The sequence below is a fragment of the Cornus florida genome, unplaced genomic scaffold (assembly GCF_030987335.1).
Source record: "Cornus florida cultivar Cherokee Brave unplaced genomic scaffold, ASM3098733v1 CherokeeBrave_3.0.0_Hap2_Chr08, whole genome shotgun sequence".
NCBI classification, from domain to species: domain Eukaryota; kingdom Viridiplantae; phylum Streptophyta; class Magnoliopsida; order Cornales; family Cornaceae; genus Cornus; species Cornus florida.
The window spans coordinates 98,261,229-98,285,753 of record NW_026775578.1 but is presented as its reverse complement, the minus strand read 5'-3'; the positions used below and the strand labels follow the sequence as shown (position 1 = coordinate 98,285,753).

General features: G+C 37.1%; 1 protein-coding gene across 4 annotated transcripts in view; it reads left to right on the top strand.

Annotated features, from left to right (window-relative positions):
* The first annotated feature begins 460 nt into the window (after positions 1-460).
* The window catches only part of LOC132268308 (outer envelope protein 39, chloroplastic), a 29,530-nt gene continuing 5,465 nt past the window's right edge, over positions 461-24,525 (top strand). For 2 of the 4 annotated variants that reach the window (XR_009469276.1, XM_059769146.1), the window contains exons 1-10: positions 462-786; positions 936-1,002; positions 1,086-1,124; positions 1,215-1,359; positions 1,837-1,995; positions 2,122-2,192; positions 2,274-2,352; positions 2,460-2,575; positions 21,973-22,120; positions 23,247-23,316. Coding sequence is in view for 3 of the 4 variants with exons in the window: in XM_059769146.1 (XP_059625129.1) it covers positions 753-786; positions 936-1,002; positions 1,086-1,124; positions 1,215-1,359; positions 1,837-1,995; positions 2,122-2,192; positions 2,274-2,352; positions 2,460-2,575; positions 21,973-22,120; positions 23,247-23,316 (928 nt within the window). In the remaining variant the exon portion in view is untranslated. Of the gene's footprint in view, positions 787-935; positions 1,003-1,085; positions 1,125-1,214; positions 1,360-1,836; positions 1,996-2,121; positions 2,193-2,273; positions 2,353-2,459; positions 2,576-21,972; positions 22,121-23,246; positions 23,317-24,525 lie in introns of all 4 variants that reach the window. The other 2 variants (XM_059769148.1, XM_059769147.1) reach the window with 2 other exon arrangements.

The following is a 24,525-nucleotide window of genomic DNA, read 5'->3' as shown; positions in this document are numbered from 1 at the left end:
TATTATAGATGATATATATTTTTAATTATATAATAATAATTAAAAATATATATCATCTATAATATAATTTATATTATGATATATATATTTTTATTATATATTATGATATATGATTGGGTCATTAAAAGACAATTTTTATTATTCTATTATTTATATAATACAAAATATATAAATATATAATTATAATTAAAAATATATATCATCTATAATATAATTTCTATTATGATATATATAATTTTATTATATATTATGATATATGATTGGGTCACAAATTTTATTATTCTATTATTTATATAATATAAAATATATAAGTATATATATATATACTAACTTTGTCCCACTTTAATTATCACGATTCCGACAAATAAAATGGGACAAAAGAGTAATTTACAAAACAGCTTGTAGAACGTCTGAACTTGATTGTAGGCAGTTCTATATCTTTAAAATCTTAATCGAATCTAATTGTAAAAAAATCAAACCAAACCAAACCTTCCCGTCCGGTTTAGTCCGATTCAATTTATTGGTGGTTCTAACTGGTTTCATAGTTCCTCACGTGCAACCAGAGAATGACGGATGAAGGAAGAAAAGGATAACTTGCAAATTATCCAAAGAGGCTACCACGCAAATCTCTATTATAATTCTTCCTCTTCCACTATAACTCTTCTTTTTTCCTCTCTCTATATAACGTTCGGTTACATTCTTTTTCGAGTTTCGACTCGCTTGTACACCCCCAATGAAAACCGGCTATCAGAATGGGAGCTCAGCAGAGCATCCATGCCGGCAAAGGTCGGTTCTTATTATTAATCTTGCACAAACAATTAAAACACACGAATATAGTCACACATTTATGTAGTTTTAGTTTTAGTACCAGTCTTTTTATTATTAATTCATTCTTTTTGCCATTGATTATGATTGTTGATGATTGCTTTGCACAGCCAAGATAGACTTCAATGTTGATTTCACCCACAAGCTATGTGCTGCTTTGATGTTCAATCCTTTCAGGTTTCTCCTTTACTTGTAGCAACTCTTGCTCCACATTCTTAATAATCTCTTATACCTCTAAAACCCTAGCTATCTCTGTGAAGCAGGAATTCCGGTAATCCACTTTCATTAGTTATTGGAAGGTAAGATTGTGTCATTGTTTCCTTGATTTTCATGAATAATTATTATATTTGGGTTTTTGTGTAGTCATTGGTTTAAAATATTTATTGCAGTCTTTGCATCAAGCATCCGAATTTATTTGGCAAGAGCGAAAAGCTAGATATATTGTGGGATAAGGGACTTTATGATTCCAGTATATTGATAGCTTACAGGAAGCCGAGGCCCAAATGGCTCTCTCAACAATCTTTTGTCATTCAGGTCGGTATCTTCTTTACTCTTTATTATTTATTGCAAATTATATCAAGTTAGTCCGGAATCTTACAAATTTCTGCTAGAAATGGGCTCGATTCTAGTATCAATACAATAGGGCTACATTTTGCATGTAGAATGACAATTCACATTGTCTTAATTTTGCTTGAACTGGGATTGATGAGAAGAACTTTCTGATGTAAATTTTGAAAACCCAATTGAGGATCGAAATCTACAATTTTTTATTTTAAGGAGAAAATTATGCATTGATGGGATTTTACTCTGAATGATTCATGGGCCAGCACTCAATTTGGGCGAAACAATAAAGGCCTACATTGTGTGAATTCTGTTCAAACCCGCTTGATAGGAATATTTGTTTAACCAAACTTCTGGAAATGAAGTTAATAGTTTAAAGCAAATAACTTTTGTTGAAGAACAGATTTCTGTCATTTTGTAGCATCTAATTTGAGTAATTTTGTTTCCCAGCATTCCATTTCTCCTGAGATTGGGATCCATGGTTTGCCTGTCGACAACTTCTCCCGTTCGGGGAGTGGTGGTGTTAATCTGTGTCGCATTTCAGCAGGGGTAGATCTGAATGAGCCTGCAAGTTCTCACTGGAGCAGCACAACCAGTATAAAGTTTGAGGTGGGATGTGTCTTATTACAGTCAATAGGAACTAGTGAGCATCGGAATACATTTTCTTAGGTCCAAACTTTGTTTATATATCTCAATATGATATAGGGGAGCAATTAATTATTGTGTGCCATGCAGCATGTTCGTCCAATTAACGATGATGGACGCTTGGTAAGCAGAGATCTTGATGGGTTTCCAGTGACCTGCAGGTACTTGAGTCTTTTAATGATCCTATTTTCCAACAAGCTGGCAGACTAACTGAATGTTGTGTGCAAATACTTGTTATGCAGTGGCGGTAATCATGACAGTATGGTAGTATTGAAGCAGGAATCTCAATTTGCAAAGGCAAATGATCATAGCTTCACTCGAGTTTAGTAACCTAACTTGAATGATACTTCCTTAATGCCTATTTGATAGACAATCTTATTTATAGGTTTTGTTATATTTATCTAACTTTGGATTTGTCTTGTATCCAGTTTAGTCTACAAATAGAACAAGGGGTTCCTGTTTTATCTAGGTGGCTAATCTTCAATCGGTTCAAGTTTGTTGCATCAAAGGGAGTTAAACTTGGGCCGACATTTCTCTTGACAAGGTGAGAAATATTTTGTTTTGGGTTATTGAGTATGGAAATTGAGCTTTTTTTTTTTTTTTTGATAAGTGAAGTATTATATAAAAGGCACTCAAAAGAGGAGCACATTCCAAAAAATTACACAAGGACCAAATAGGCCCTAACCACTCAACATATCCACAAAATCCACTAACCCTCCTATTATAGATTTATAATTTCTCTCCCAAAGCCAAAAAAATAAAATTTCTAAGGATAGAAGACTTAAGCACCCCAGTAGTTTAACTTCAAATCCACTAACTCTCTTATTGCAGGAACTGTGAATAGTTTAACTTTCAAGCTATACTTGGAAGCATTGGTTAGGTGAAGAAGCACGTGAATGTAATTAGAAGAAGCATATAGGAAGTGAACTAGGAAGCTTAAGAAACTCTTTGACTAAGAGTACACGACTTGTCAAATATCTTAGATGTGCAAGGAATTGTCTACAACCAATACAACATAGCTAGGAATTTGGAAATGAGAAAAAAGACAAGGAAGAGGGAGAGAGAGAGAGGTATACCATAAGAAGCACTATAAAATTAAAGTGCACCTTGCTCTTTGAGCAATATAAGACAGGTAGCATAGGCTCTGATCTAAGAAGCACGGACACGAATACGGGACACGGATACAACACGACATGAACTCGGTGACACGACAAATCCAAAAAAATTAGGACACGGACATGGCAGGGACACTGCGAATAGTGTGTGTGTGTGTATATATATATGATGTATTACTTTAAAAATTAGTGAGTGTTACTCCCTCTGTCCCAATTTAGATGTCGCTTTTGGGGAGTAGGAATTTTAAAGGGGACATGTGGGACATGCCTTGTCTCTCTGAAAAGTTACTAATTTGCCCTTCTAAGTTTTGAATATTTAAGTTTGAAATTTTAAACTCCAAGGACATATATGGAAAGATGTAAAATATATTATTTGAAAAAAGAAAGTGGACAATTATTTTGGGACAGACCAAAAAGGAAAGTATGACATTTTTTTAGGGACAGAGGGAGTACAATTTTTCATCAACCTCGTAATGAAAAAAATACACAAATCTTAACTCATTTACTATGATAGTGTAATGACTGGCCCTTAAATATCTATTTGTTTTGTCTAAAATTGCATATTAACCTTACAAGTTTAAAATTATTATGTATAGACCACATAAGTGAGTAAAAGTCGTTAAATAACTTCACATATTTATACTTTAACCCAATTTTCTTTCAAAAATTATCTTTTAGACCCCCGAAAATAAGACACGCTTGTCGGACACACATCCCTAGCGTGTCGGATGCGTGTCTGCGGAGTGTTCATGTCGTGTCTGAGCCGTGTCCAAAAATTAAAAAAAAAAATAAAAAATAAAATAAAAATTCCAGACATGTTTTTTGGTGTGTTCGACACGTGTCGGGGCATGTCCAGCGCATGTCGGTGTCGGACACGTGTCGAACACGGATTCTTTGCCCATTTTGGCGTGTCCGTGCTTCCTAGGCTCTGATACATTTGAGTACATGATGCAGCGCAAATAGAAGAGCACTTTCTTCAAACAATTTAAGATCCTAAAAAGACTAGGCTGAGTTTCCATTAATAGGGGCAGCATATGATGTGATCAGATTATGTGGTTGTTTATTGGTCTAGAATCATTTATATAAGTCTTAAGTCTGTCTTTATTTCATGTTTAGGATATTTTTGTCATTTTGGTTTTATTTTATAAGTCATGTTCCTTTTTAAGTGAGTCATGTGACCACTTAAGGACTGTTTTGCCATTCTAGCACCTTTATTCTGCTTGATAGAATTCTAGCTGTTAGATTATATTTATATGGAGGGCTATGATTAATTCCTTGCTAGGGCATCCCTTGTGTCTTATAAAAGGGTTATTCCAAGTTGTTAGTGTTTAAGCTATTCGTTAGCTTAATCTAGCTCTTTGTTTTCCCTTCTTTAGATTTATTTGTTTTCTTTCAGAGCTGATTGCATTAGTTGGTATCAAAGCAAGTTTTGGTCCAGTGGTTTTGTGATCTCTCTTAGGTTTTGCAACATGCCACCAAGGAGAAGAAATCCACTTCGCAAACCAGCCGTTTGGCCTCATCGGGACGCAGCTGTTGATCAACAAGAAGTGCTTGCTGTGATAGAAGAGATAATTTGGAAGAGGAATTTGAGGAGGAGGACAATTTGGAAGAGGAATTTGTTAATCCTTTTCGCAGAAACACAGCACCCAGACCAGCACCTGTTCCATTTGAAGAAAGGCATTGGGATGGTGGCTTTAAGGTGAAAATTCCAGAATTTGTAGGATATCTTGGTGGAGAAGAAGAACAACCACAAGAAGAGGAACCTATTCATGATAAGGATGACGAGTCCAACGAGAACACTTCCTCCAACGACTGGAAAGTTTCTATCATGATTCCGAGAATGATTCAACAAATGATGAGTCATGGTTGTTCATAACATCGACTACCATAGAACCATTTGTTGACTGGAGCAAGCTTCCAATTTTTTATGAAGAACCACACATTGAATCTATTGATTGGGATCAATTAGCAATCTTTGGTAAGTGTTAGAATGTTTATATATATATATATATATATATATATATATATGTTGGGTCATTATGTAATTACATATAGTTGTAGGGCCCTTGTGTTATTATGTAAGTCTTGTATCTTTTATATAAGCCTACATAGGCTTATTAGGGTTAAGTAATATATACAAGAAAGATGTCTGCACTCTCTCTCTCTCATGATTTTGAACATGGTATCAAAGCTACACGAATTCATAGGTGTCAGAGTCTGTAATTGTGTTCTTGTATAAGATCGGAATCATGATTTTGGTGTTGGTGTCTCTGCCTCGTTCGTCGTCGCCGGTAGCTTCTCTTTGGTTGTCAGCGAGCTCACAGACATCTACCGTCTTGATTTGCAAACGTGAGGTTCATCGATTCGCGTTTTTTGGCCCGAAGTTGCAGAGGTCGCTGCTTATTGATTCGACCGTTGCTTGTGACTAGGTCGCCGTCGCCTCCACTGTATTGTTCACCGGGGCTTGTGAAGGTGTGAAGAAGAAGACCCTAGCTACACGATTATGCTATTCCAACCCTGGTTTTCTAAACCTGGGATAGCTATTCCAACCATGGTTTACTAAAACCTGGATAGCAGAGATCCGACCCGTTTGCCCTGATCCGGTTCGTTTTTCAGATCCAGCCCGTTTGACTAGATTCGGCCCGTTTTCCAGGTTCGGCCAGAATACAGATTTTGCATTTTTTTTTTCTATTTTGTTGGGTTCAACATGATGTCCAATTCAGATTTGCTTTCTCCCACATCCAGTTTTAATTCTCCCATGACTTCCGTTAAACTCAATGGGAAGAATTACATACTGTGGGCTGAATCTATTGCAATTTTTCTAAAAGGTAAAGGTCTTGGTACTCATCTGACTAAAGATAAACTCAAGGAAACTGATGCTTCTTTTGATGCATGGGAAAAGGAAGATGCTCAGATCATTTTTGTGATGTTAACTAGTATTGAACCCCAAATCAGTTCAACTTTACTTTATTTAGATACTGCAAGGAGATATGGGACATATTGAAGCAATTGTATTCTGGGACAGGTAATATCACCCGTGTTTATGAGCTCTGTAAGCAGTACTTCATTCTTGAACAAGGTACTCACAATATAGAAGAGTATTATTCCAAAGTTATCGGAGTCTGTGAGGAGCTGAATATGTATTAGCCCATTACTGCTGATGTTCGAAGTAGCAACAACAACGTGAGGACTTTAATGTTGTTCGTTTTCTTACTGATTTGTCGTCAGCATATGAGTCTATTTGTGCACAGATTATGGGCAGTCCCACACTTCCATCTCTTGCTGATGTGTTTTCTCGACTTCAGCGCGCTACACTTGCAAGTGACACCTCAAATTTGAATAATGGGCAGAGTGGTGAGCGTTCAGCATTGGCAGTTTCAAATGGTGAACATAATGCTTACCGTGGAGGTCGTGGGGGACGCTCCACATGTGGTGGTTGTGATTCACGGGGAGGATGTGGCCGTGGTAGGGAATCACGAAAATGTACTCATTGTGGCCTTTCTAATCATACTGTGAATTTTTGTTGGACCTTCATGGCAAACCATTTAGTTATGCAAATCAAGTTTCCTCCTCTCCGAATGATGTTGCTTCTGGATCTCACCACGTAGCTGAATCAGATACGGTCATTGTTCCACGTGATGAGTATACTCAGTTTTTGTCTTATAAGCAAGCATCTAATTCATCTTCCACGGCTACCTTTGCCCAGTCAGGTACTGCACACACATGTCTATTGTCTTCCACTCGCAGTCCTTGGATCATAGACACTGGAGCATCCAATCATATGACTAGATGTTCTTCTCTTCTATCTGACTTTAATTATGTACCTCCTTCTCAAAGTGTTACTCTTGCTAATGGTTCATCCACTAAGGTTTCAGGTGTGGGGACAACTCAACTTAGTGATTCCTTGTCTCTCTTGTCTGTTTTATATGTTCCTCAGTTTCCCTTTAATTTAATGTCTATCAGTAAGCTTACTAAATCTCTCCAGTGCTCTGTTACATTTTATCCTACTTCTTGTGTGTTTCAAGATCTCAAGGCGAAGAAGATTGGTACGGGGCATGAAGCTGGTGGCTTATATTACTTTGATTTGGAACCTTATCCTGTGGCTCTTGAGTCTTCTCTGTCTCCATTCTAGTGGCACTGTCGTCTTGGTCACCCGTCACTTCAAGTTTTGCAGCGTCAAGTTCCTAGTCTTAGTCATTTGAAATTCTTGTCATGTGAAGTTTGTCAACTTAGTAAGCACCATCACGTGTCTTTCAAGTCTAGGGTTAATAATCGTGTCTCTAGTCCTTTTCATTTGGTTCATTAAGATGTATGGGGTCCAATAAAGCATTCTTCAATCAATAAATTTCATTATTTTGTGACATTTGTGGATGATTATTCTCACTTGACTTGGTTGTTTCTAATGAAAGATCGTTACGAGTTATTTTTAATTTTTCAAAAATTTCGAAAAGAAATCGAAACTCAGTTTGGATGCCCAATTCGTATTCTACGTTCTGATAATGCTAAGGAATATTCTTCAGCCCCCTTTGATACATATCTTAGTGATAAAGGAATTATTCATCAAAATTCATGTGTTTATACTCCTCAACAAAATGGAGCTGCAGAACGTAAGAATCGACACCTCTTAGAAGTAACCCGTGCTCTTTTGTCTCATATGCGTATGCCTAAACGTTTTTGGGGTGATGCTGTTCTTACTACCTGTCATCTTATTAACCGTATGTCGTCCTCTGTATTAGATGGCAAATCTCCACATTCTATTTTATTTTCTGATTCTCCCTTGTTTCCTCTTACTCCTAGAGTTTTTGGATGTGTATGTTATGTCCATAATTTGTGTCCTGGTTTTGATAAACTAGACCCATGTGCCACAAAGTGTGTATTTCTTGGATACTCTCGTTCTCATAAAGGTTATCGCTACTATAGTCCTGTTTCTCAACGGTACTTTATTAGCGCGGATGTAACTTTTTGTGAGTCCATCCCATATTTTTCAGATACTGATTCACTTCTTGATATCACTCCTGAGTCGCCTCTTCCTGCGGTTCCTCTTCCCTCACTTTCTCTTCAACCTAGATCTCCTTCGCCTGCCCCGTTACAGGTGTACACTCGAAGATCAAAGCTGTCTGCTGTCATGCCTCCTCCGTCGTCTTCAGAGTCTTTGGATCCAACACCATCCCTTGTGTCTGATTCCTTGCCTATTGCACTTCGTAAAGGTACTCGATCGTGTGTCACTAATCGTCCCATTGCTCATTATGTCTCTTATAATTCCTTATCGCCAACCTTCTCATGTTTTTCATCTCAGTTGTCTACTACATTTGTTCCTAAGACTGTGCAGGCTGCTTCATCTGATTCGGGCTGGAGGAAAGCAATGCAAGATAAAATGGATGCTTTGAATCAGAATGGCACGTGGAATCTTGTTCCATTACCTCCAGGTGCCAAACCTGTTGGTTGTCGTTGGGTATATACTATAAAGTATCTTCCAGATGGGTCCGTTGAGCATTTAAAAGCATGTCTTGTTGCCAAAGGTTATACCCAGACTTATGGTATTGACTATGATGAGACGTTTGCCCCCGTTGCTAAGATTTCTTCTATTCATGTTTTGATTTCTCTTGCTGCTAATAGACATTGGCCTCTGTTTCAGTTAGATGTTAAAAATGCCTTTTTGCATGGTGACTTAGCAGAAGAGGTTTATATGGAGCAACTACCTGGGTTGTTGCTCACGGGGAGTATCTTCACACTGTTTGTCGCCTTAAAAAGGCCCTGTATGGATTGAAACAGTCTCCACGGGCTTGGTTTGGAAAATTCTCTAAGGAGGCCATAAAATTTGGTCTTAACAGATGTCAGACCGACCATTTAGTATTTCACCAGTGCACTAAAGCTGGCTTCTTATTTCTTGTGGTGTATGTAGATGATATTGTGATCACAGGTGATGATTCTGAAGGCATTGCTAAGTTGAAGTTGTTTCTGCAACATCGATTTTACACTAAACACTTGGGTAAACTTAAGTATTTCTTGGATATTGAAGTTACTAGATCCAAGAAGTGTATAAGTTTATTTCAACGAAAATATGTGTTAGACTTATTAGAAGAAACAGGTATGTTGAGTGGTTGTCCGGTTGATGCTCCTATGGATTCAAATACAAAACTTGTGTCTGATGAGGGTGATCTATTTAATGACCCGGGCAGATTTCGTCGCCTTGTTAGGAAATTAATTTATCTCACTATCACTCGACCTGATATTTCATATGCAGTTAGTGTTGTAAGTCAGTTCATGGGAGCCCCTAGAATGCCACATTGGCTTGTTGTTCTTCGGATTATCCGATATCTCAAGCAAGTTCCAGGTTTTGGGTTACTATATAAATCAAATGGTCATCTCAGGGTGGAAGGTTTTACAGATGCCGACTGAGCTAGTTCTCCTTCAGATAGGAGATCTACTACAAGCTACTGCGCATTTGTAGGAGGAAATCTTGTTACATGGCGAAGTAAAAAGCAAACGGTGGTAGCTCGATCTAGTGCTGAAGCTGAGTACTGGGCACCCATACCACTAGTGAGTTGACATGGATACAACATTTTCTAAAAGAACTTGGGTTGACAGTTGAAGCTCCTACCCCACTGTTCTGTGATAATCAAGCAACAGTTCACATTGCATCAAATCCTGTGTTTCATGAGGGACCAAACATATTGAAGTTGATTGTCACTTCATTCGAGAAAAAATATTACATGGGAGCATCTCTACTCCATTCGTGAAGTCTGAAGATCAATTAGCTAATATTTTTACCAAAGCATTGGGTCATAACTGGTTAAGAAATATCTGTTCCAAGCTGGGATTATTTGATATATATTCTCTAGCTTGAGGGGGAGTGTTAGAATGTTTATATATATATATATGTTGGGTCATTATGTAATTACATATAGTTGGTAGGGCCCTTGTGTTATTATGTAAGTCTTGTATCTTTTATATAAGCCTACATAGGCTTGTTAGGGTTGAGTAATATATACAAGAAAGATGTCTGCACTCTCTCTCTCTCTCTCTCTCTCTCATGATTTTGAACAGTAAGGAAGCTACAAAAGAAGAATCTCAAAATGAAGGAAGTTATGAGAATGTGGCGCTAACAAGAGCAATGGAGAACAATGAAGTGTTTAACCTTTCACCAACGGAAGTTTTGCAAGAATACAAGTCTGATAATTGGTTGGGGTTTGAAGTTTCTAACACTAAAAATGGATTTCACTTTAGGGATATGATTTGGAGTGAATTCTTGGAACTCACTACAACTGCTAGGTGGTTGGTGGAAGAAAAATTGAAATTGATTAAACTTCTAGTTCAGGATACGTGTTCCACCGAATTTTGTGAATCTGCCCAATTTCAAAGCAAATCTAGCAAAATCCATTTAATCTTTGTTAGCATAAGAAGATTATTGTATTTGATTCGAGTTCATAAAAGAAGAAAGAGGGGATGCAACACCATGCTCAGATTTTTGATTGGTGGTGGAAATTTGCTTCTAAGTCGAGGGCGAGTTTTCTCTCACCTGGAGGGAGGGACTGATGCAGCGCAAGGAAGAGAACTTTCTTCAAACAGTTTAAGATCCTAAAAAGACTAGGCTGAGTTTCCATTAATAAGGGCAGCTGATGATGTGATCAGATTATATGATTGTTTATTGGTCTAGAGTCATTTATATATGTCTGAAGTCTGCCTTTATTTCATGTTTAGGATATTATTGTTATTTTGGTTTTTTATTTTATAAGTTATGTGCCTTTTTAAGTGAGTCATGTGACCAGTTAAGGACTGTTTTATCATTTTAGCGTCTTTATTTTGCTGGATAGAATTCTCGCTATTATATTATATTTTTATGAAGAGCTAAGATTAATTCCTTGCTAGGGCATCCCTTGTGTCTTATAAAAGGGTTGTTCCAAGTTGTATTAGTAGTCTTTTGCGTATATATCTATTGTCTGCTACAACAACTTTTACCTCTTCCTTTTCTTTGGGATAGAGTTGTGGGTATTTAAGCTATTCTTAGTTTAATCTAGCTCTCTGTTTTCCTTCTTTAGATTTATTTGTTTTCTTTCACAGGTGATTGCATTAGTATGCAAAGCCCGAAATAGATCAAGAATGGAGGGGTAGTAGAGCTTTCCCGATTTTAATAAACAATAAGTGATTTTTAAAAACTAATGATTATATTTAAAATGCAATAATATGAATTAGTTTAAATTAAAGAGAAAACATAAATAAATCAAGTGACCATACAAAACACATGATTTTTATGTGGAAAACCCCAAAGGGAAAACTGGACCTAATAATCTAGGCAGATCAAATCTACTATGAGAAAGAAGTTTACAATTAGGTTACTATTTTGTTAGAAACCCCTAGTTACCTCTTGAGATACACTTATGACAAATTCTCTACTCGATCTCTAGGCCACCCGCTCAATCAACAGGTATGCTTCTCCACAAGCACATTGATCTCCGCAAGGTGGGGAAAGCTAACTTCCTCACCTTCTTGGGGAGGTTAAGCTTTGTTCCCACACTTTTCCACAAATATAACCCTATTAGACTATGCCACCTCAAAAAAATAATGTACATTAATGTAATATTACCCACCCCACCTTTTCTTTCTCTGTACATCACATTCTCTCTATCTTAACCGCAACGCCCTCTCTCTCTCTCTCTCTCTTAGCGCCATTGTCGCGACCTTGCCACCGCTGTGAACTTGCCGCCGTAGTGAACATGATTTTCCATTGCCGGCAATCAGTCACCATCATTCTCCTCAGGCGGTAAAGTCGTGAGATCATGTCTCTCCTTCACGCAATCTTCTAACCCTAATAGAATCATGCCACCACTATGCCAAGACCAACGTCGGCGCTGCCATGCCTAGACTGACCCCGCATTGCCGTGCTGAGACCGATCTCACCATTGATTCTTACATTTGTTGGTGGTGGTGGTGGTGGTGGTTTAGGGATAGAGACAGTGGTGGTGGTGAAATACACGTCTCGCTGAAATCCATGGACCCATGGTTGTTGCCGGAAACCATGGTCTGTGAGTAGTTGTAGATTAAGAAAAATTCAAAGTTGAAGTGGATAGGAAATAAAATAAAAGTAAAAAAGTTGAAACATAAAATGACTAATATATATATATATATATATATATATATATTATATGTAAAATATCATTAAAAGTGTTCAAAATGGGGAGTAAACTCAAAAGGATACAAAGGGCGTCCAAAATGACACTAACATTTAAAGTTATCCACAAAATCCAAAAGATCCCCCATAGATTTACAATTTCGCCCATAAACCCAAAAATATAGAGTAGACAAAATATTGTATTTGAGAGCCCAAATTGGAGATTCCTCTCCCTCAAAAGATCTCCTATTTCTCTCGCGCCACCCCACCATAAACAAAGGGGAGTGACCCTCGAAGTATCTCTAACTCGGCTCTCCACTATATAGCCAAAATGGGCAAAGAATATGTGTCCAACACAGACACGCTTCAGACACGCCCCAACACGTGTCGGACACACAAAAAAACGTGTCTGAAATTTTTAATTTTTTAATTTTCAGACACGGCTCGGACACGGCATGGACTCCGTGGACACACGTCCGACACGCCAGGGTGTGTGTCCGACACGCGTGTCTTATTTTCGGGGGTCTAAAAGATAATTTTTAAAAGCAAATTGGGTTAAAGTATAAATATGTGAAGTTATTTAACAACTTTTACTCACTTATGTGGTTAGTACATAATAATTTTAAACTTGTAAGGTTAATAACTTAATATGCAATTTTAAACAAAACAAATAGATATTTAAGGGCAGTCATTACACTATTACAGTATATGAGATTCAAAGGTTTGAGTTCATTACGAGACCATCAGATTTGGTGCTCTCAAACTGGCGAAGCTCTGCAAGGGCTCCCAACTTCCTGCTGCCGATCAAAGGTGACTCTCTCCAAGTCAGTCTCTCTCTCTCTCTTTCTCTCTCCCCTCATCCTTTTCTTTTCTTCCTCCTCCTTCCTCTTTTCTTTCTTTTTCTTCACAAACCCTAGTTACTTTTTTTTTTTTTTTAATTCGTTTTCCTTTTTCACAAACCCTAGATTCTTTCTTCTTCTTCTTCATTTTTTTTTTTTTTTTTTTTTCAGAAACCCTTCTTTCTTTCTTTTTTCTTCTCTGGTGTTTTTCCTTTTTCACTAACCCTAATTTCTTTCTTCTTCTTCTTCTTCTCTATTGTCTTTATTCTTGATTTAATTTCAGCTGGTGTGACTTATTGACCTTTAAATGAATAGGAATTCATCTTTGCTTTAATTTCAGCTGTTGCATATGACTTGTGAATCTGTGATCAAATAGGAATTTATTCGTTCTGTTGACTACTGTAAGTATGGAATTTTTTTCTTTTCTTTTTATATCTGGGGAATTAGACATTTCAATGTCTACATCAGCTGCTATTAGTACTCCTCAATTCGAACAAGATGAGAACAAACCACTTTGGAACTATGTCACAAAATTAGAAAAAATTGGTGATGGAGGAGGAATTTTTTTTTATTCAAATGCCACTTTTGTAATAAGGAATGCAGGGGGTCTTATACAAGAGCTAAAGCCCACTTGTTGCAGAACACTGGTATGGGTATTCATAAATGTCCAAAAGTCACATTTCAGAATATTGCAGAAATTCAAAAAGTAATTGAAGAAGCCGAATTGAGAATTAAAAGTCTAAACCAAAAAGAGTTCTTTTGCCACCGTCTAGTGCATCATTGGGTGGTACTGCTAGTCTCACTCAAGAGGGTTATGTACCAAAGAAAAGAAAGGCAAGTGGGGGTGCCATTGAGAAAGCATTTAATAATGAGGGTCTGGGACAATTGCACTCAGAGATTGCTAGGATGTTTTATTCGGCAGGATTGCCGTTTCATCTTGCAAGAAACCCGTATTATGTGAGTTCATACAACTATGCTGCAAATAATCCTATTTTGGGTTATTTGCCTCCGAGTTATAATCTATTGAGAACCACTCTACTTCAAAAAGAAAAGGCAAATGTTGATAGATTATTGCAACCAATTAGGGGTACACAGAAGGCAAAGGGTGTTAGCATTGCAAGTGATGGTTGGAGTGATCCACAAAGAAGGCCCCTAATAATTTTATGGCTGTGACAGAAGGAGGCCCCATGTTTTTGAAAGCTGTTGATTGTTCCGCTGGAATTAAAGACAAGTTTTTCATTTCCAATTTGTTGAAGGAAGTCATAAATGAAGTTGGCCCCCAAAATGTGATCCAAGTAATTACAGACAATGCCCCAAATTGCAAGGCCGCTGGACAACTAATTGAAGGGCAATTCCCTCACACTGTAGGACACCTTGTGTGGTCCATACTCTTAATCTTGCCCTCAAAAATATTTGTGCTGCAAAAAACGTGGAAACGAATGAAACTGCATATGCAGAGTGTGGTTGGATTCTTGATTATGCTGATGAGGTTACAATAATAAAGAATTTCATCATGAACCATTCAATGAGATTAGCTATTTTCAATGAGTTTGTCAGCTTGAAGTTGCTTTTGGTTGCGGAGACACACATTGCTTTTGTTATTGTGATGATCAAAAGATTTAAACTTATAAAAGGTGGTTTCCAAGCAATGGTCATAAGTGACAAGTGGACTTGCTATAGGGAGGATGATATAGGAAAGGCCGATAATGTGAGAGATAAGCTGTTGGATGAACAGTGGTGGGGAAAGTTTGATTATATCCTTTCCTTTACTTCACCTATTTATGACATGCTAAGGGCTTGTGATACCGATAAGCCTTGTCTTCACTTAGTTTATGGTATGTGGGATACAATGATTGAAAAAGTGAAGATGGCGATATATAGGTATGAAAGAAAACGACAAAGTGAAAGTTCTTCCTTTTATGAAGTGGTGTATGGGATACTTGTAGCTTATTGGAACAAGAACAATACTCCGCTTCATTGCTTGGCACATTCACTAAATCCAAGGTAAATCATTAGATATTAATTTGTAAGCTAAAGAAGTTTTAATCTTAGTTTAGAATTAAGGAAATTAAATTATGAAGTAAATGCGTTCTCTTATTTATTATAGCTACTATAGTGATGTGTGGCTTAGTGAAGACCGAAGTCGAGTTCCACCACACAAGGATTTGGAGGTCTCACGAGAGAGAACAAGGTGCCTTAAAAAAATACTTTAGTGACCCACAAGAGCGTTCAAAAGTCCAATTGGAGTATGCTAATTTTTCATCAAACTCGGGGGAATTTGGGGAGAGTGATTCTATATGTGATAGATATACTATGGATCCTAAAAGTTGGTGGGTTGTACATGGCTCATATGCTCCCTTGCTTCAAGAGTTAGCTTTGAAGTTGCTTGTCCAACCTTCTTCCTCGTGTTGTGAGAGGAACTGGAGTACTTATTCTTTTATTCACTCATTGACAAGGACTAAGATGGCGCCATAAGGGGTTGAAGATTTGGTTTTCATTCATAGTATCTCCGTCTTTTTTTTTTTTTTTTCTAGTTGGCACTCACACACACTTTCTGAGACTTGAATCCCTAACCTCCCTTTGGAAAGTAAGAAGCTGATACCGCTAGGCCACTAGCCATTTGGTAATCTTCGTCTTCTGTCAAGGAGAACCCCACAGTACAATGAAGAACGAAGTAAGATGTGAGATATTGCAGGAGACGCATTTGATTCATTTGGTAATGTTAGGGTGCTTGAGGTTGCAAACCTCTCACTTGATGAGCCGGATTTAGAGGCGGTATTATTTACCGATGATGGAAGTGTTGATGATGATGAAAGTCGTGAGACAATTGATGATGAACAAGAATAGATGAATGCTGATATGTTCTGTTTTTTGTTTTGGACTACCCTTTTGGTATTGTAAATGATAAAGTCCTAGGTCAAATGATGGATGGGAATAGATGATAGTACACTGACTTGTTTTTGTATCTTTTTTGGGGACTAGCCTTCAGGTTTTTGTGAATGTTAAGTGCTAACAGTAAAGTCATGAATGTTAATAGTCCTTTCTGTCTATGCTTTTGTATTTGGAGTAAAGTTGCAATGATGATTAAAAATACTAGTTATTATTCTAATGTCTTGTTTTTTATTTGGTTTTATGACTCTGCAACATTGTTCTTTTATAGTTTATTAGTTATGAGTTATGATTTGTGTATTTTTTTCATTATGAGGTTGATGAAAAATAGTAACACTCAGTAATTTTTAAAGTACTACATCATATATATATATATATATATATATATATAATATATATACTATTCACCGTGTCCCCTCTGTGTCCATGTCCTAATTTTTTTGGATTTGCCGTGTCGCCGTGTCTGTGTCGTATCCGTGTCCCGTGTCCCTGCATCTTAGACCCTCTCGAAGTCTCTAACAATTCCACTATGAAATTGGGAAACACCCAAACCATACGAAAAGCAATAAAAACCATAGACCAAGTATCTCTCGCTATTGGGCAATGTAGAAGTTGGTTCACAGATTCTCCCATCTTCTTACACATGTAACACTAGTTAACCACGATCTGATGTTTCCTTCTAAGATTGTCAAGAGTGAGAATGCTTCCAAGAGTGGCTGTCCAAGTAAAAAAAGCCACATTCAAGGGGCCTTCGTCTTCCAAACTGCCTTCCAAGGGAAGGTAGAAAGATTTAACCTCAAAAGTTCCTCAAAACTTGCCCAAACCATCTCATTCATACCCGTGCCCTCCACCACCTGACAATAGAGTAAAGCTAAGAACTCCGTGACATCCGTAAGTTCCCAATCATGAAACGGTCTACAAAATTGCACACTCCAAGTCAACCTCCCATCATCAAGACGATAACAGTCAGCAACTAGAGCATGTTCACTCGCAGAAATCCTAAAGAGCCTAGGAAACCTACAAGCCAACGCAAAGTTTCCACACCAGTGATCCTCCCAAAACCTGATGTGTCTCCCATTCCGAACTTTGGACCTAATGTGTTTAGAAAACTCGTCCCACCCTTCGGATAAGCTTCCACACACCCACACCCACACCCACACCCACCGGAGATCTCAACTCTCCGACATCCATCCTCCCTCTCCTCCCTATATCAACAGGCAATGACCCTTCTCCATAATCTGGACCTTTCGCCTCCAAATCTCCAAAGCCATTTTCCCAACAAAGACTTGTTGAACTACTCCAATCTCCTAATACCCAACCCACCCTTCTTTAAAGGGGAGCACACTCTTTCCGAGTTAACTAAGTGGTATTTGAACTCTTCACCCTTACCAGCCCACAAAAATGTCGTCTAAATCTCCTCTAATCTCTGAACAATAGACATAGGCATCATAAAAAGAGCAATGAAGTAAGTAGGGAGGTTCGAAAGAGTGCTCTTCGTAAGAGTAAGCCTCCCTCCTTTCGAAAGGTGTTGTTTCTTCCTTTGGCTCAACGGCTCCACTCTTCTTTGGAATAAGGGTAATAAATGAGGCATTAAGGCTCTTCTCAAAGACACCATCAGAATAGAACGTACAGAGAGCTCCCATCACCTCGGTCTTCACTGCCTCCCAATTTTGTTGGAAAAACGCCAATGTGAATCCATCCTGTCTTGGGGCTTTGTCACCATCACAACTCCTCAAAGCCTCCAAAACCTCCTCCTCCTCAAAAGGTCTCTCAAGCCAATCACTATCTTCACCTGAGATTCCCGCAAAGTCAAGACCATCCAGCAACGGCCTCCATGAAGCTGTCTCTGTGAACAAGTGCTGAAAGAAAGACACAAACCCAGTCCGGATCTCCTCATCCCTTGTCACCATATTCCCGTCAGTCTGAATCCTTCCAATATGATTTCCTCTTCTATGTGCATTCACCAAATGGTGGAAGAATTTCATATTTCAGTCTCCTTTCAACCAAAGAGTTCTAGATTTCTGCCTCCACTAGATCTCCCCCATCTTCACAATCTCTCCAAACTCAGCCTTGCAATATGCCTACCTCCATATCACTAAGGCCCCCCTCACCCTCATTACTACCCAACTCAGAGATTTTAAGACGGATTCTGTTTTTTTGCCATTCGAGATTCCCAAACACTTCCTTATTCCACTTCTTTATATCACCCTTGAGCAGCCTAATTTTGGATGCAAGTTGAAAACTTGGGCTGCCCCTAACATTATAACCAGTCCACCAAGTGCAGACCCTATCTTTGAAATCCCCAACATGAAGCCACATATTCTCAAACCGGAATGGAGTTCTCCCTCTCCGTACCCCTCCACAATCATGAAGAATAGGAATATGATCTGATACATTATGCGCTAAAGCCACCTGAGACGCATCAGGGAATTTCTCCTCTAAATCTGCAGAAATCAGAAATCTGACCAATCTAGACAACGTAGGAGATTCCCAACCACTAGACCATGTGAACTGACCTCCTTCCATCGGAAGATCAAAAAGATGGTGAGCGTCAATGAAGTCCAAAAACTCCCTCATTGCTGGTGTCCAACTTCGTCCTATATATCTTTCACTGGGCATTCTAACAACATTGAAATCCCCTCCCACACACCATGGAACAGACCATCTCCTTCTAGCAGTCAACTCCTCCCACAGCTCCCTCCTTTCCACATCCTCAACCGGTCCATAAACTCCTGAAAACATCCATTGAGAGCCAACTTCCTCTAACGAGAACAAAAAAAAAAAGATAGAAGATTTCCCCTTCCACATGTCAACCTTTGAGACCCACCTTTTATCCCAAAGAACCACAATCCCCCCGAAGTTCCCACAGCATCAATCGCCTCCCAATCAACAAAACGACCTCCCCACAGACGTCTCATCACTCTATCTGAAAAATGCATCTCTTTAGGTTTCTTGGGATTTTTGTATCCCGAGGAATCTAAAGAGTGTTAAACAAAGTTCTATAAATCTTCCTTTTGAAACTACATTCTTTTTATTTCAATTTAATTAGCCCATTAGTCTCCAAATGTTTTGTTCAGTCAATTTTTTATTTATTTGAAAATTTGGAGCTTTAGAATTTTTTTTTATGTAAAGCTAAAGCCTTTTGAGATATATAACTTACCTCATGATTTCCGTTACCATTCTTTAACTTGTATTTTTCATTTTTTATTATCTATCATGTTTTCCATAAAACATCTCTTATGTTGGAAAGAAAAAAACTTAATGTGACCCTCCTTTTTACAATATGAGTAATGATGGATAAATTTTAGGATATTCAGAAGAATCAAAAGCCTTGAGGTTAAGAAACACGGACACTTTTACGAGGTGCCGTGTCCGTGTCCAACATTTTGTCTGACACCGACACTCCATGGACACATTTTATTATTTCGGACACTTGGCCGACACATCTCTGGCACTTGACAGACACATCTCGGACAGTTGGTCGACCAACACTTCCTACACTCTTCGTCTTATAGAAAACAAATACACAACAGTCCTGAAAACAATATTATGAACATACATCAAAGTGTTCAACCTCCAAGGAACAAAAACATAACTATAATGAGAAGATAGATTTGTAAATGAAAATTTATAAATTAATTAAAGTTCTATGATTGTCTCATTCAATAGATTTATAAATGAAAATTTATACTTATATTAGTTGTGTCCATGCATTGTCCGTGTCCTACTCTTTTAGAATTTGACGTGTCGACGTATCTGTGTCGTATCTTGTCCGTATCCGTGCTTCTTAGCCTTGAGGGCTTCTTTCTCTTTTTCAATCTTAGTGCTAGAAGTAGAAGGTTTATTAGATTTATCAACAAATCTTAGACCACTTTTATCTCCTACAGGTTTACTCATCCCCAATATTCTATTTAAATTTTCTGTTCCACTAATGAAGTTTTGAATTTTCTCTTTTGATAAATCATCTACAAGTTCTTTTAATTTTAAATTCAGGACTTTTTAAAATTTATAACATGATCAAGTTGGATTTCTAAAAACTTCTCTTTGATTAAAAAAAATTCTCTCTCAATTTTTAGTTCTTCAACTAGAGATAGAGCTTAATCCAAGTCAAGTTTGGAAGTATTCCGCTCAAGTTCAATACCTTCAAGTGTTCTGGTTTCTAACTTGCAAAAATCACGTTCCTTCTCTAACCTTCTATGTTTTTCAAAAGGTCTTCTCTCTTTTTCTACTATTTTAAGTTTTGCACTTGGTTTATTTTTATTTTCTTTCTCTTTAAGAAAACTACTAAATAGTTTTGTGTCTCACCTTCATCAAGTTCTGAATCACTTTTCACATTTATTATTAGTATATGACAATTTACTAAATTTTAAACTAACAGAATTGTTGTTAGATCCAACTGGGGGATGTGAATATTTAGACTTGGGACACATAGGTTCATCAATAAAAGCAGTGAGATTAATTAGTATTAAATTGGATTTTCCTTTTTATTTTTATTTTAAAGAGCCGTTTATCTATTCACCAAAAATAACAGATCTACCTACAACCTGATCTGATACCAATTGAGAAATATAAGACTGTTACCCGAATTTCTGATATGCGATAGTAGGCTAAGCCCAAAATAGATCTAGAGGGGGTGAATAGATCTTTTCCAATTTTAACTAACAATAAGTTGTTTTTAAAAACTAGTGATTGTTTTTAATACACAATAATATGAATCAGTTCGAGTATAGAGACGAGAAATTAGTAAACCAAGCGACCACACATAAATATTTGATTTTTACATCAAAAATGTTTACAAGGAAAAAACTACAGAACCTAGCCCAAGCAGAACAACTAGGTTATCAGTTCTCCAAACCTTTGAAAACCCCTAGTTACCTACTGACAATAGCTGACATCAACCTCTCCACTCAAGTCTCCAAACTGTCCCATACGTTAACAGATTTGTTCCTGACATGATCCACTTCTCCACAAGTACATTGATCTCCTTGGCTAGTCGTCCAGGTTGCATGTTTGTTGTGTAGAAACACTTTGGTGTTGAATTCTCCATGTAGCAAAAGGATTATGATGATTAGAACTCTGCAAGATGCTTGATGATGAAAAGTAAAATATGCAATCTATGTGCCTGGATGCTCTCCATAAAAGTCTCTCTCTAGATGTGCAAGTGTCCTCTCAATAATGCCTAGTGAGATCTTTGTATCTCTGTATATATGTTACGAGAGCCTAGAAGTGTTTATATAGTGCTTTAAGTCCAAAGGAATTAGGGCTTCTAAGTTCTAATTAGGAAAAAAAAAAAAAAAAACCTAAACCTTTTAGGCTTCTGATTTAAGAGAGTTTCCAAAAACAGTTCACGCATTGCTATGATCAATTGAGCCTTTGATCGAAGCATTATGGACTTCGATAAAACTTCTCTAGAAATTTTCGATCGACCGACACATCAATCTAGCCGTTCTGTTTTTTATAGTCATTTTCAGTTAAATATCTTGATCTAATGACAATTTCATGCATTCAAAACATCTTTTAATGAATGACATGTATGCATTGTGCCCTAAATAAGAATGCATGATTATGAACCCTAATTGGTGAGTGAGTTATTTTTTTGCCTTTGATGTATCTTCAAATATTGATCCTGTCCTTGGACATAGATACCACCACTGACTAGCCAAGTTAATAACTTTTGAAAATAAAACAGAAGTTACAACCTCCGGCTTTTGTTATGAAATTTGCCAACACTCAAGTTCTATCGTCACATTCTCAAAAATAAAACGCATTTTTAAATGATAGGAAGTGTTTCCATGAAAAATAGATGCATGATTTGAAAAATATAGGCAATACAAGGTATTGAGGGAAATTTTCTGAAGTGTGGGTTCTAACATACTTTGCTTTGAAGCTTGATCCATTTCCTGATGTACCTATGTTCTTCTTATAATAATGAATGAGAAAATGCTTTTTCCCCTCCTATTCGTATCAATCTTGCCTTTTCTTTTGACAGCTTGACAGGTGGTTCCATTGTAGGGGACATAGCTCCTTATCAAGCATTTGCAATAGGGGGTCTTGGTAGTGTGCGGGGGTATGGTGAGGGTGCAGTTGGATCTGGTAGATCTTGTCTGGTTGCTAACAGTGAATTGACATTCCCTCTGGTATGTTGTGACTTCATCATTTCATAAGATGTTTTCAAATTCTGAAATGATTTCTATATTTTTCTTGAGTTGATGTTCCATGAATTGCTTACTTCTTAGTATGCGGTACATAAAGTGGGCGTGCCTCTCTGTACATATTAGTTTTTGTTTTGAGTTCCACTTATGTAAAATTTAATGGCGAATGCCGGACTTCATCTGTGCTTATATTCTTTGGTGAATAAATTTTGTTATTTGCCTAAATTGTCTGGTTATGAAGAAGCATTACCTTATGTACTACAGTACAAGCTCAAAATATGACAAGGACTTCTTTTAGTCTTCTATGGTTATCAATTTTTTCTTTTTAAAAAAATGAAGTAAAAGAAGGAAAAGACACACACACACACACACACACAAAAAAAAAAAAAAAAAGGAAAAATCTTATAAATGTGTAGTATATTACGAACTATAATCAGCTACAAAACACTGAATACTTTTACATCATGTACTTGAGTCAACTACTTAAGAGCATATGTGGATAGAACCTGGATATTGATCAAGGCCGTTGCCTACACATGTATGGGGGCTTTTACATCTAGGGTTCTATCAAAGAACTTGGCAATATGTAACTCAGCAGTTTCAGTACTAACTAAACAGGTTTGACTTGGACCCACACTGGTATTTTGTGTTCCCTCAACAACTTTCTTAGTGAGGGATCAAGTTCAAAATAAAGTTCGAATGTTCTGTTTGATAAATACACTAATATTTCACTTCGTATATATTATGTCAAATCTAGTTGATATATTGACTTTATATAGCAGTTTAGATGATTTTTTGAAGTGTTTTTCAAATTACTAATTTGATATATGACTTTACTAATGGGATTGTGTAAAATTCTTCTAGCTATACCACTTATCTGCTTGACATATTTTGGATATACTTGGTTTTTTTAATTAATCAAAGGCACAAAATTGAAAATACTAGGTATTTGTCTTGTTTTTTTGCATTTCAATTTTTTAAAAAATTCAGTTACCTTCTTTCCTTGGCAATTCTTAGACTCTATAAGCATGCACTTTCTTTAATTCTTTTGACCCTATGAAAAACTTTCTCAACTGTTACATCCTCTTATGGAGATGCTTGTGACATCCAGAATCAGATGTTAGAAGGTGCTGTTTTCTTGGACTGTGGAACTGATTTGGGCTCTGGGCATCAGGTTCCTGGTTAGTTTGATCTTTCTCATATGACTTAGTAGTGTTCATATATGCAATTTTTGCACACGTTAACTTTGTTTCTTCAGTTTTACTTGTTCACGAGGGAGAGAAGGAGGGACGGAGGGAGGGTGTAAGTTCCAATAATTTTCAGAAGCCCTTAGTTTCCATAATTTGAATTTCTCAGGGACGGTTAAGAGGTTTAAGTATGTTAGCAAATATGATAGCCACGATTTACGGAATGACTTACCGTATTAGCATAGATCTGATTATGCTATAGAATATGTCATAGAATATTTTGTGATTTGATTTAGATTTGATTTTATTTCCTTTCTTTGATTTAGATTTGATTTTATTTCCTTTCTTGCAATATGAGCATTTGCTCTTTTTTTATCTATAAATACTAGAGTTGTGAATAAGTGATAATCTCATTCAAGCCTTTACACAATTCTCTTATTTTCCTTCTATATTGTATTTCTACTTGCTATCAGAGCTAGGGTGATCCGACCTCAATGAGGGTGTTGCGAGTTTGACACCACCTATTCAGAAATGGTCTGAGGAGACATAGTTATTTCTTTTATGTTCTGAGGGACATTGTTGATTCTTTCATCTACATTGTTTAAACATATGTATGAAGGGGAATGGTCTGAGGGGACATTGTTGATTCTTCCATCTACATGTTTTAAACATTTGAATGAAGGAAAATGGTTTGAAGAGACATTGTCGATTGTTTACAGTCTAAGGAGACATGATTGGTTGTTTATGGTTTGAGGAGACATTTTTTATTTGTTGATCGACACTTCATTTGAGAAAAAATCATCGCTAGTCAGATTTGCACTCTGCAACTTGTAGATTTTGAAGAAGGGTGCTAGCAAGACCGTGTTTGAAGATGCATTGTCCAAGTTGGGCGTCTCAGATATCCACGCACCAACTTGAGGGGGAATGTTAGCAAATATGATAGCCACGATTTATGAAATGACTTACCGTATTAGCATAGATCTGATTATGCTATAGAATATGCCAAGAATATTCTGTGATTTGATTTAGATTTGATTTTATTTCCTTTCTTTGATTTAGATTTGATTTTATTTCCTTTCTTGTAATATAAGCATGTGCTCTTTTTTATCTATAAATACTAGAGTTGTGAATGAATGATAATCTCATTCAAGTCTTTTCACAATTCTCTCATTTTCCTTCTGTATTGTATTTCTACCAAGTGTT